The following is a 13710-nucleotide window of genomic DNA, read 5'->3' on the forward strand; positions in this document are numbered from 1 at the left end:
TTTTTTTTTTTTTTTTTTTTTTTTTTATAATATTTGGCTAAAAGAGGATGAAGAGTAAACTACAAGAAAAAAATTTGTTGCTTGGTTGAATTTGGTACTAGTGAAATGTCTGAATTTATTGCTCTGAACATATCCAAGTTACGAATTTGTTGCTCACCTAATATGTTTAAATAATAGCGGAGAAGTTACCAGCGTGCAAGGAGTCACAAGAGTAAACTATTAGAAAAAAATTGTTGCTCGCTTAAATTTGATACTGATGTGTTGCCTGAATTTATTGCTCTTGAAACATCAAAGTTATGAATTTATTACTTATGTTGTAAATAGCAACAACAATTTTTTCCTAATAGTTTACTCTTGTGACTCTTTGTGTGTGCACGCTGGTAACTTCTCCGCTATTATTTAAATATATTAGGTGAACAACAAATTCGTAACTTGGATATTTTCAGAGCAACAAATTCAGACATTTCACTAATACCAAATTCAACTGAGCAACACATTTTTTTCACGTAGTTTACTCTTCATCTTCTTTTAGCCAAACATTGTAAAAAAAAATAGCGGAGCAAAATATTCCGGACCAGCGTATTTTGTGAGCAACTAATTAGCAACAAATTCCTATGCTATTGTAATATTCGATTTTTTATTTCTTTCGTTGTTATTTGCATACTGTTCCGCTAACTAATCTTTCTTTAGCCGAACATCGTTTTTAAAAAAAACTAACAGAGCAACAAATTTTTTTCTTTGGCAACTTTCTAGCAACAAATGAGCAACAAATAAAAACACTAGAATTGATTCTGCTGACTTTGTTCGGTTAACTTATAAGACGTCGATGCTTCTGTCACCATTAAACACTTCCCTGAAGTTTTGCTTGTCGGAAATGCCCCTGAAAAGCTATTCTATCATCACATTTGTAAATTATGCAACGAACTGAACGTTCTGGGATAACACCGATCGGTATTTGCTTAGTGGCTTCTTTTGCATTTTCGCCCCCGTCGAGTTGGTAACGCAGTTTCACTCGGACGATACGGAAGGCCGTCGTGAGAGCTTTAAAATCGTCGAAGCTTGCGACGCGGTATTTAGCCTCGAAAGTTCTCCGCGCGATGGCGTGCCGTGATATTTCCGTTTGTTCTACGGTATTATCATCACTCCATATTGAGGGTTGCAAATCTCTATTCTTCCCGAAAAAATTCGACATTTTTATGATTACTTAATTCTTCACGCTCGAATTTGATGCGGGCTGTACAATTATATTAATATTGGAGGTGTGATAAGTGAAAAATAACTGTGTGATAAATGAAAAAAATACTCGATTGCAGCAAAATATCGATACCCAGATAACGGCATGATGTAAGATGCATGCATGAGAGAACATCGGCCGATTCCCATCGCTCGATTAGGCCCGATTAAAACCGATATTCATTTAAGCGCGTTGGGAATTGCTTTACAATACTTGAGCTGAATATCTTCGACAAGTATTGATGCTTAAAATTAGGAAAGCCTCGGCGACTGTAAACTATTAAGCCCTACATTCCGTCATAATGAATTGTCACTTGCAAGTCGATAGGATTTAATTCCCAGTTAAGTCTTATTTATCTATCTATCTATCTATCTATCTATCTATCTCTTTCCCTCTTCGTTCGTATAGTACCAGTATAATTTTATTCAATTAGAGATGTTGAAATTCAGTGTTTACCAAGTAGAGAGACTAGAAGGTTAAACAGCTTTTCGCTTTTACGTGATATTTGCTTTTACTCGGAGGTGGAGATCGGAAGCTCTTTTCGGGGAATCTTTCGTGGGTTGCGGAAAATAAGTTTAGTCGAGAGTCACGTGCCTTAAAAAGCGGCACGGGGTGCGGCGGGGTTGAGAAGTTATCGGCGAAGATTGCGTCACCCTTATTCCATTTCCCGCATTTACAATCGAGTTAATAAGCTCGTCGAATCTTGCTTATCGAATTATGACGCTGATGAATTTGCAGCAGCATTCTCATTTGCTTAATCTAATTAGGAAGTAAACGAAAAGTAAGAGTAGCTTCGACCTCATGATCGAAGTGAATTCTGCATAGGAAACTTTCGCGATTCGGCGAGTTCAGAGATGTTGTTTATACACACAATGTGCTCCAGATCTATTCGAGTCATCCCTCTAGCCAGATTTCCGACTTATACGGCATTTCCTTGGGATTCGACTTAAAAACAAAAGTTCTATATTTCACGGATGAGCGTCGTTAGTTCGGCTAACACGATATCGTTGACTCTTACGTTGTACTGTTACACTCTATCGTTGAAAAATAGTCATGTTGGTGACTGCAAGCACCGCCAGCGGAACGGTTTAAGGTTGTTAAGGCCGAGAAACGCTTGTTCCAAAGAATTGTTTTTCTCTCGTTTGAGATAAGAACGTGAACTTGATCTCCCGAATAAAATTTCTTTTTGGCACTTTTGTGCGTGAATATACAACACGACCTCGATCTTTAAACATGAAGAGAATTTTCCGACGATTGAAGTACTTCGAAGTACGAAGAGAGCGAAGTCGCGCAAAAGCATGCAACCGTCTGATCCGCATTAACCCAAACGCGCGCCGTATGCAGGAACCATTTTGGATCTATCCTGTAAACTGAGACTACTTAGTTCTTCTTCGCTCCCAGTCGAGTTTGTCCCGCGAAATACTCGAAAGTAAGCGAACGTCTGTCTTGTCCGCACCCTAGTCAGTAAGTAAGTGAATCACAATTACGAGACTACTGCGAATTATGACGAAAGGGGGCACGGAATCGGTGAGCGATAGTCGTGGGACACCCCCGGAAATCCCCAAAACGACTCCCGAAGAGGCGTTCGAGGATAATGCGAGAGCCACTGGTCGGGACGGGGGTGGATATCGACTTCGATGGCCGCGAAAGCCCACGCACGAGCAGCAGCACGAACGGTTCGGGGGTGGGGTGTGGGAGGGATGGGGAAGGTGGATTCCACCCTTCTACCTCTCTGCCATACAAACACGTATCCGTCCGCACCTACACGAGAGCGAAGGCTGAACCGCGGCCAGCGTGTCGCGTGTACGCGATACGCGCACGTACAGACACACATACAAGCAAGTGCATCGCGCGCGGCCAACTCCGACTCACGGCGGGGCAGGATGAAGGAGAGAGAGAGAGAGAGAGAGACAGAGAGAAGGACGGGGGTTTCGCAGCCACGGTGGCGCCTCCGCAGAACGCCGCGGCGGTTCCTGGCGGCATCCCTCGGCCGGCGCCTTCCACTGTACCTTTGCCGCCCTGCCATCCCGTTGGGGATCGCGTTCGACCTCTCACCCTGCGTGCACGCCATCCGCGAACACTACGCACGAGTTGAACCGCGGCGTTTGGAGCGGCAGTGTCTCCGTCGAAGCTCTCCGTCGAAGTTGCCGCCTAAACGCGCGTCGCGTCTCTCTCTCTCTCTTTCCATTCCTCCCTTCCACCCTCTCTCTTTCTCCTTGTCCCTCGCATTCCTCCTCCTGTGCTTCCCGCCGCCCCTACCCGACCGCTTCTGGCGTCCCGACACGCACCACTCCGGCGATTCAGAAACCCATCGGGCTCGCTACCGAAACGTGCTCGCTTCGTGGACCAGTCTACTCCGCGTTGACTCCGGTAGTGACCCGTGACAGTGATCGCCTGCCCACTTTTCCTGCCCACCCGTTCAACCCCCGACCCCTCTTTCCGCGTGTCGGATCCTCCCCCACCCGCTTGTGTCCTTTCAGGAGGCACGCATCCTCCGCTCTGACGATCGACAAGGTTACGCAAGGCAGTCGCCAGCAACGTGGTCGTCGAGGTGGACCCGGCCGTAACTTCAACAACATACCGTGCGCCGCTGTTGTGGTGTGTCGAGTGGTTTAAATCCCTCTCCTGGACTATTTACCCGACCCTTGTTCCATTCCGCTCTTGTATCCGGTCCGATTCTCCGCTCCGAGGTCTCGGTTTGACGCGAGCCAGCCGTTCACTGATCCGCCGATCTACTGTGATCCGGACGAGGTGGTGGTGCTGACGGATCTGTGATCTTAGACGGGCCCATGAACGCGGTCCGAATGGACTGATGGACCCGCCTGGTGGCGGGGACGATAAGCGAACTTCCGTTGTTGTGTCTCCGTGTCGCACTCTGTTCGAGTACGATGGTGTATAATGATGACGCGTGAGGCTTGTCGTACAACATGGCATTTGGGCCTGTGGCAGTCAGAAGTAATTAATTCTTAATGGTCGATGGCCTTTGTAATCCGGCCCGTCAGTGAGGTCTGTTCGAGCATGTGCTTCCTGACTTGATTTCCGACAGTCACGATTGAAGGAGGACTTACGTCAGGTAGATAATCTGGGGATCACGCTTCGTTGCATACTGTTTCATTATTTCGGTCGGATTTGCTTTACGATTTCATTTGAAGAGAGGAAGAAGCAGAGAGAGAGAGAGAGAGAGAGAGAGAGAGAGAGAGATGAAGGAAACGGTAATGCATTTGCTTGGAGATTCCGGGCAATCGCAAAAAAAGACCTCACGACTTCATTCACTTCGTATTCCGAAGTATTCCACTTGCAATTTTCGTCTTGAAAGACTCTCTTTGTGTTTAAAGATCGGGATCGCGCTGCAAAAGAAGCGGAAACTGGGTTAGTAAGCAATGGAACGCCATGGACCCGCCTGCCACCAAGAAGATCACAAAGAAGCTTGCGTTTTTGTCCTCTCGGTCTTCCACTGCTCATATTTCTGTTGAACGTTTTCTCTTGCTTTTCGGTCCTTGCGGTCACTCCCGGTGGTTCGGGTTCTCAAATGCGTTTTGATACAACGCGAGACTCGTGCGATGCGGACAAGCAGAGAAAACGTGGTCGCGAAGGTGGACCCGTCTGCTGGCAAGATCGAACGGCTTTGCGAGATCATTGATCGAGCAATCGCATGGATAAACATTTCTGGATAATCCGTTCTCCTGAAGGGCTTTTCCGCGAGTACATAAAAAGTCACACGAATCAGCGCGGCACTCAGCGCCGGTGACTCTTCCATTGATTGTACGCGACGTTGCACTTTGACGTGCATTTGGTCGACAGGCTCGAAAACAATCAAGCTGGAAATAATTCAGGGAACTTCAAACAGCCCCGAAGACTCGTGCTCTCTCCACGGTGGACTCGTCTGAACTCGTTCCGGAACGGATTTTCCAAGCGGCGTTACGTCACGGTTGCGTGACATCACCGAAACGTTTTCTGCCCCCCCCCTCCCCCTTTCTTCCTCCCTCGCGCCACCGCCATCCTTCACCCCGGGCTTTCCACCCTCACCGGAGCATCGAGAAAAAACCGCGGGATTCACTCGTCAAATCAAACTGTTAAATGACGCTTAAACGTTGGATAAGCCCCTCCCCCGTCCGATCGATCGTAACCGCGAATCGTTCGGAGTAATTACTCGACGGACGGTCATCTGTGCTTTGTCTTGCATTCGACCGTCGTCGTTGTTATCGTTGGTTAACAGATCGGAAACGAGATCTCTCTGTGTGAACGTGAGGACCCGTGATCTCGCGATTCTTCGGGGAGACGGGCAGCGACTCGACGCGATGGAACGCTCGGACAGCAGCGTGGTCGTCGAATCGCCCGTTATCGCAATTGACGGATGTGTGACAGTGCGTGGTGGTGACAGTGAACGTTAACTAATAAGTGACCACGCCGAAAATCGAGTCCTAAGGGCGACGCGTGTGCGTGGGTGGCGAACGAGCCTCGGTGGTGATTAAACGCAACATGCGGGAAGGTACAATAGCGCGAACCGCCACGGCGATCTGCTGGGCCATCGCCAGTTAGCCGCTGTACTTTTCTCTCCTTCTATATCTATCTATCTATCTAGTTCTACACACACACACACACACACACATACACACACACATATGTATATATATATGTATATATATATATATAAATATGTATGTATATATACAGAATATCCCAGAACTGTTGCACTTCCCGTTAGCCGTAGGTTTCCTGACGAATCCGAAAGTTGATCTATTCTTGGCTGTGTATGTGTGTGTGAGAAAAAGAGAGAGAGAGAGAGAGGGAGAGAAAAAAAGAGAGAGATTCGGCCTTTTCTCCGTGACAATCGCGTTCCTTTTCAACTTGTCGATTCTCCCGCGACGATTGGCCGACGTTTACGACAACGGAGAAGTGATTCGCGCGAACCGATGGCGTTCAGTTATTGATTTACGCCGGAACTTTTCGCACAGTAATTGCGCTTCCTGCCCGAGGAATTCTCGCCAGGAAAAAGTCAACTTTGAATTAATCAGAGAATCTGCGGCTGAAAGGAAATGAGATAGCTCTGGGACACGCTGTGTACAGGATGTCCTGTAACAAGGACAGAAGTACATAAGAGATAACACTATTCCGGGAGAGCTATTGCAGCCCAAGGGGTCCGACGTAAATGTTCTGAAGTAAATCGTTTTGGAATAATTGAGTGACTTCTCAACTCCCGGAGAGGCTCCCTCGTTGTTGCCGGAAATACACGGTAATAAGAGTGTTGATATGACATGATTACAACTGTCGCATTAGTACTGTCGCGTATATTCATTTGAACTCGCGTGTATCCCAGTAACAAATGAAACAATCGATAGAGTAATCAGTACGATAACATAGCTTATATATATATATATATATATATATATATATATATATATATAGTATATATACTTATATAAGTATATATATCTTTTTCATGATTATTCGAAACATAATTATAGACATAATTAGCAACGTAATAACTCTGAACGTAACCGCCGTCCTAATTCGACTCGTTGTAGCTCTGAGCCGTAATAAGTTCGATGACATAGTCGGACATCGTACATACACAGACGAAATCCTGTTGCGGGCCATCCTCTATATACAGGGACATTTGAAAGTACCAACGGAGAATTTTGGAGGCGTGTTAGAACACTCGGAGTGACAATGAGGAATTAGGTGACGAGGAATGTCGTTGGCAATTGTCGTTGATTCACATTGAACATTAGATATCTTGATGATTAAATTATCTCGCTTAATCAGATTTCGAGTTAAAATCCAGTCAAAGCGGACGCGTTTGTGTGTGTGTGTGTGTGTGTGTCACTCTACAAGGCAACTACAAAGTTTCGCGTATTAATTTTCTCTTTCTCTCTCTCTCTCTTTCTCGCGCGCGCGCACGTACTCTCGCTCTTGCTCTCACTCTCTCTGGAAACTTTCTTTGTCAAATATACCCAAATTTCAAGTGTCGCCTTGCCAACGTGTCTCTTAACGGTGTTTTGCGTCAATATTTCATTGATGAAAAATTTATGGAAGATTCTCGTAGAATAGTTAACACACGCGCGAGAAGAGCGGCAGAAATGCAGCGAGACCAAATTCTGACTTAATTTCTTTTTCTTCCAACCGCACTAACGCGCTGCCAAAATTACAGATGGTAGTTTCAAGTTACCCTGTTTACAACACATACATATATATATGTATATATATATATATATATATATATTTCTCTCTCTCTCTTTCTACTTTTTTGTTTCTTCTTTTACTATTTAACTTACTACTACTTTAACCTCTACTCTCTTCCTTCGTTCTTTATTACGCTAGATCGTCTTAGAAAGTATTTTTGGAACTTCTCACTACTTCGTCAGTCATCTCTCTTTTTTTTTCCGACCCTGCTCAAGGTAATTTCAAATTAATATCGGCGGAGAGCCACGTCAGCGATGTACCTTTCGTCTTAATAGGATGTTGACAAAAGTATTAAAATTCATTTTACCGAGAAAAATACTTAAATACTTCATCGATTTGCTAAAGGATTTTCTCTCTTTCTCTGGTATCGGTGTTTTGGACCTGTGAAAGCAAGGAAATTTCGGTGTTGCAAACCACATTGGCAAAGTGTGTCGTATCCGGCCTCGAGCAGAGTCGTGACCTTCCTCCCCCTGTTGTCTGTCTCTCTAGTTACCTACTCTATAGCTCTATTCTGTCACCGCATGCCCAACTAGAGGACTCACCGCTCCGGACTGCCCCCTCTGCGAAAAAGCGACAAAGAGGCCGCCTCCATGCAACATGCAGATGATCCTGGTTGCTGGCGGGTGAGTCCATCATAGTGTCCCGAAACAGGCATAATATACACACCAGACATACATATATACATACATACACGCATACACATCAGCCACAATAGTGCAACCCCGTACGAGTAGCCTGATTTCCTTATTACCATTTCTACCCACTTCCCCTCTCCCCTTCGGCCTTCGTATTTCCTCATCCTCATTGCTTCTTTTCTGGCCCGTGTTCTTGGCGTGCATTAAGCATTAAATGTGGTTATACGGAAAAAAGGAGAGCGCTTGTTACTCGCGGACTTCGATTTTGCTGTTAATTGCTTGTAATAGAATGCTCGGCGAGGAACTTACTGAGGATATAATTCGGTTGAATTTGAGAGCAGCGCTGCGCGAAAATTTCAAGAAGCTCGTTGCGCCGAGACGCAGACGAGCTGTTTTCTCATGGCGCACGATTCGCTAAATAATTTCACGCTACGTTACGACTTCCTGCTTTTGATAAAACGGCTTTGAAATATATTTTTAGTGGACTCGGTATCGGCGGGCGAGGCACTACACCCTTGGGATCCGCCCTGCCTATGCCATTGTGTACATTGTGAGGCGTAAAAAGCCACGTGATAAACAATCTTCCAGTTATCATCGGGCGTCACGCGATTTTTATGTTGAATTAATCCACTTCGTTTTCTGCAGAACAGCCAAGATCAAAGAATTAGCCGTTAAACAGCGCGAGAAAATTATGTTTGGGATTACACAAAAGGGGGTGAAATATTGTCCTGAAGAAAATCTAGATTTTTCACGTAATAAATGAAGATTAAACAAGTTTGAGTTCTTTTTTAAGTTTTCAGCATTTTGGGATTCAAGAAAATTTTAGCCTTTGATTGCCACGAATTCCGATATCCTTGAATTGCTGATCACTGTATTTCGATACGTTTGAGTTTCGGATTCTTGATATCCTTGAATCAGATCCTCTCTCACATCCTTGGATCTTGCCGCTTCGTCGACTTTCGAATTGATATATTTCAGCTGTATGATCGTTTTATTCGTTCCAAAACATATTCTACTTCGGATTATCGTTCTTCGTCTCTGCGCCTGTTTCGTCGATCAGACAACGTGACGTCTGCGGCTAAACTGGCTCGAGCTAAACTCGTCAAATTGCTCGTACAAGACGATCGTCTGTCATGCATATTCAATATACACGCTTAATATGCCGCAAACAAAGGCGCAATTAAGGAGCGTCTTTGTATTGCGATGCGCTGAATAGATCGCCATGAATTGAAACGGGGCGAAAAATGAACGTCGCGTTAGCATAATCCAAAAATCAATAAAACACCTGCTTCTTGTCAACAAAGGACATATTCATAATTTCTATTCTCTTAATTCGAAACTTCTTGCAATTGATAGAACTTTGAAATATTTATGTATAAAACATTGTTTTTCATACGTAACATTTTTTACTTTCAATGGGGGCAATATTTTAATATCGCTATTTTTGCATAAATTTTTGGCCTAACTTTCTAATATTACTTCTTTTGTAGGAAATATAAGTTTAAACAACAATCTTTCATTTTAATATTTTAATTTTATTTGGAGCGCATTTTTGATATCTTTTTAATTTTTTTTTCTTCATAACTTTTGTTTTTTAAAATAAACCCAAAAGTTTTTGGTCATGCAGAATAGTAAGAGGTATTCGTTTTTCTTCGAATATTTCTCAAACTAATGTAAAACTGAACTTTCCGCATTGAATATCGCAAGATCATAAATCTACTTTCCGTCTCGCTTTTGACTTGGTCGTATCCTGCGACGGTAATGGCAGCCAGGTGCATTGAAATGCGGGTTTAACGAGTTTCTCTTCACTTATACGTGTTTACACGATATGTTTATCCCGGACTGCCAGCTGTTTGCCACGTGTGCGTGCACGCAGCAAATCGTCGCGTTTGCTTTGGCTATGCGCGAGTTTTACTTTATTTGTCACGTGAAATGAATGGAAATCTCGGGGAGTGTGTTATTGCTCTTTGCTGTCGACGAAAGTATATTAATGCGGAATTCTTGGCTGGGTGCTCCGCATTGTGTCCTATAAATAGCGACACCTAATTGCTTGTAACCACATCTTATCCTCCTCGTTATCGAGCTTTTATTTTCCACAAGCAACTATCGTTTTTATCGTTTTTATAATTTTTTTTGCGCAACAGTGCGTATTATAACCCGTGTAATTAGTTGTAGAGCTTTTACATACATTTTATCTAATAAAGTTGGGAGAACTTTACAATTGCGCGTCACTATTGATGGGCTTGCGATTATGGCAGGAGATATATAAGCATGTAGGCTTATAAACGTAGACTGCACCTTCTTATATGAGAGGTTTGAAGACAAAATGTAAATAGCAACTATATTTTTCCCTTCCATTGTCCACGGGTATCTTATTTTTGTCGTACAATAAAACATTCACACGTCAATTCCCACCACGCTTCACTTCTTGCCAGATTACTCCAATAGAAGTCAAGTTAGACAAAGATCGAATGTCTGTGGCGTAGGTCATCCTTCTCAGATATAATCTTCACTGTCTCTTGTAAAACGCTCAGCCGTGAACGAAGTGACAGTGTATGAGACGTTATCCGACGTTACAATTGCAACGGAGAGAGAGAATTTAGGAAAAATATATATATTAATTATATTTTAGTCTATCAGATAAGAATAGAACAAAGGGTCAATATTTATATTGTGTATTGTCGTTTTGACTTCTGTCGATAATAAATTATCAAGCAAGTCCGTCAATAGTGGCTCGCAATTATGATAATTTGGAATTATAACCTAAGGTTTAAAAATTATTTATACAAATAATTGCTCGGTTTGGCCGAGATTAAAACTATTTTTGACTAATTTAATACAGATTTGAAATATTTCGCCTCGAATCTCGGCTAAAGAAATTTAGATATTGAGATTTGATATATCGAAAATCACCATTTTGTATTCATGATATAAAAAGTTAATCTCAGTTAATTTAAAAAATCTTTGGGATCTTATCCCTGAATCAATATTGAAGAAAAATCTCAATGATTACTTTAAGTAGGAATGCTCATTTCACGATTAGTTTGAATTAATTTGACGTTTTAACTCTGCATCTAATAACTCTACCCAAAAGGAAGGCTGATTATGAATATGAAGTCAAATGTGTAAAATTATTTGTATAAATAATAAAATGTTTAAACAAAACGTGTAAAAAGTTGAAAAAAATTATTTATACAAATAATTTCTCGGTTTGACCGAGATTCGAACCATTTTTGACTAATTTAGCATCGATTTGAAATATTTCGGTTAGAATCTCGGCTAAAGAAATTTAGAATGGTTCGTGTCTCAGCTACGCTGATTTTGTTAAAACTATTTGTATAAATAATAAAATGTTTAAACAAAATATATAAAAAGTTGAAAAAAATTATTTATACAAATAATTGCTCGGTTTGGCCGAGATTCGAACCATTTTTGACTAATTTAACATAGATTTGAAATATTTCGGTTCGAATCTCGGCTAAAGAAATTTAGAATGGTTCGTGTCTCAGTTATGCCGATTTAAAATTATTTGTATAAATAATAAAATGTTTAAACAAAATATATAAAAAGTTGAAAAAAATTATTTATACAAATAATTGCTCGGTTTGGCCGAGATTCGAACCGAAATATTTCAAATCTATGTTAAATTAGTCCAAAATGGTTCGAATCTCGGCCAAACCGAGCAATTATTTGTATAAATAATAAAATGTTTAAACAAAATATATAAAAAGTTGAAAAAAATTATTTATACAAATAATTGCTCGGTTTGGCCGAGATTCGAACCGAAATATTTCAAATCTATGTTAAATTAGTCCAAAATGGTTCGAATCTCGGCCAAACCGAGCAATTATTTGTATAAATAATAAAATGTTTAAACAAAATATATAAAAAGTTGAAAAAAATTATTTATACAAATAATTGCTCGGTTTGGCCGAGATTCGAACCGAAATATTTCAAATCTATGTTAAATTAGTCCAAAATGGTTCGAATCTCGGCTAAAGAAATTTAGAATGGTTCGTGTCTCAGTTATGCCGATTTAAAATTATTTGTATAAATAATATAATGTTTAAACAAAACATGTAAAAAATTGAAAAAAATTATTTATACAAATAATTTGTCGGTTTGGCCGAGATTCGAACTATTTTTTATTAATTTAACACAGATATGAAATATTCCGGCTCGAATCTCGGCTAAAGAAATTTAGAATGATTCGTGTTTCAGCTATGCCGATTTTGTTACAATTATTTAACTATATCTTGTATTCAATTTTATTTCTGTTGTATTTGTTGCATTTTTGTTGTATTTGTTGATGATAGGAGTGAGAACATTAAAAAGCTATAAACTGTCCGTGAAACTCAAAGTGGGCTAAAATGAAAAAATGACCTAAATATTTTCTGTACTTCTCCATTTGTGCTAAATTAGGAAGAAATCGGAATGTAACTTTTGGGTAGGTTTACTTGTAAGAAGATACTTTAAGTCATGATATACTGAAAATATCTAACAAAAATACAACTTATCCCGAAATATTATATGGAATATATGTTAATCTTGTATATTAATACTGTGGAAACAATATGGCGTTTGGACTTTGTGATTCAGACAGCCAATGGAATGAGACTTTTCAATGTCGCCTCTCTTGTAAATCCAGGGCTTTACTTGCAGCGCTCCTAGCCTAACTTAATTAGAAAAAATGTGTGGAAACCGTTCTGCAATCGACTAGACAATGTATTATTATTGCGGGAAGACGATGGTAGTTTTCAGAAGACAGAGTTTCGTGCGCGCACGAGAACTGAGATTGGCGCGAGATGAAAGTTTCATCTTGCGTTCCCAATGAAATTCAATTTACACGCCATTTCCCGAGCAATGCATTAATCGGTGGAAGAGCTCAAGCATCTGAACGTCCACGTGTCGCTTGCCTCGAAGTGGGCCATCCTAATTATCGTAATGACGGATCGTCCACCGTGGCTCTAAGGATTATTATAACTTCGCTCGCAGCGCAGCGTGTTAATTAAACTTCCTCTAAAATAAACGCGCGGCTCGTATTCAAATTATACTCGTTTGCAAGTCGGGATATCGTCTCCGTCGGCGAAAATAATGTTGCGCTCGATTCCACTAGCGACGGCTTCCACTATTAAATCAATTAACCGAACGAACGAATCCGCGTACGTCGTCTGTGCGCGCGTTCGCTCACGAGGGGCGCGTTACTTTTCAAGTATTAATTATCCCCCGTCTATCGTGCCTCTAATTAAAGCCCGCGGCGACTTGGCTTTAACCGGCGCTTAATTCGACGCGTTTGATTTACCGTCCCGGCCAATAACTGCATTATCCGTGGGCGACTCCGCGCTTCCGCGATCGATCGATTGTGTGCGGCAGCGACCATGTTGATGCAAAGCGTGGAAACGTCAGGATGTGTATCGGTATCGAGGCATTAGTCAACTTCAACAGGCAGGCCCCGGTTGAAAGCGGGATCGAAACGACAGTGCTCGAAACGTTATATTCACGGGGGGACAACAACCTCGGTCAATGCGGTTTGGTCGATCGTTCGCGGCGATCGATCCGCCACTCGCTCGGTGTCTCGAGGTCCTTGACGAACCGAAGGACTTTGAAGATCGACCATTATCGCCGAGGACGAGGAGAAGGGATTGAGTAGGAGGGGGG

At 42.0% G+C, this 13710-nt stretch overlaps 1 protein-coding gene across 14 annotated transcripts in view; it reads left to right on the top strand.

The window, feature by feature from the left end:
* LOC116841439 (potassium voltage-gated channel protein Shaker) overlaps positions 1-13710 on the top strand; it is a 154862-nt gene that overhangs the window by 66678 nt on the left and 74474 nt on the right. For 7 of the 14 annotated variants that reach the window (XR_004377558.1, XM_032809360.1, XM_032809359.1 and 4 more), the window contains exon 2: positions 7951-8040. The exons of 4 other annotated variants lie outside the window; for them this stretch is intronic. Coding sequence is in view for 9 of the 10 variants with exons in the window: in XM_032809360.1 (XP_032665251.1) it covers positions 7951-8040 (90 nt within the window). In the remaining variant the exon portion in view is untranslated. Of the gene's footprint in view, positions 1-2939; positions 6468-7950; positions 8041-13710 lie in introns of those variants that run through there. 3 more of the 14 variants (XM_032809362.1, XM_032809361.1, XM_032809363.1) reach the window with 3 other exon arrangements.

This window comes from Odontomachus brunneus, unplaced genomic scaffold (genome assembly GCF_010583005.1).
Source record: "Odontomachus brunneus isolate Ranch 3 - 2012 unplaced genomic scaffold, Obru_v1 Obru_scaffold_015, whole genome shotgun sequence".
Taxonomy (NCBI): domain Eukaryota; kingdom Metazoa; phylum Arthropoda; class Insecta; order Hymenoptera; family Formicidae; genus Odontomachus; species Odontomachus brunneus.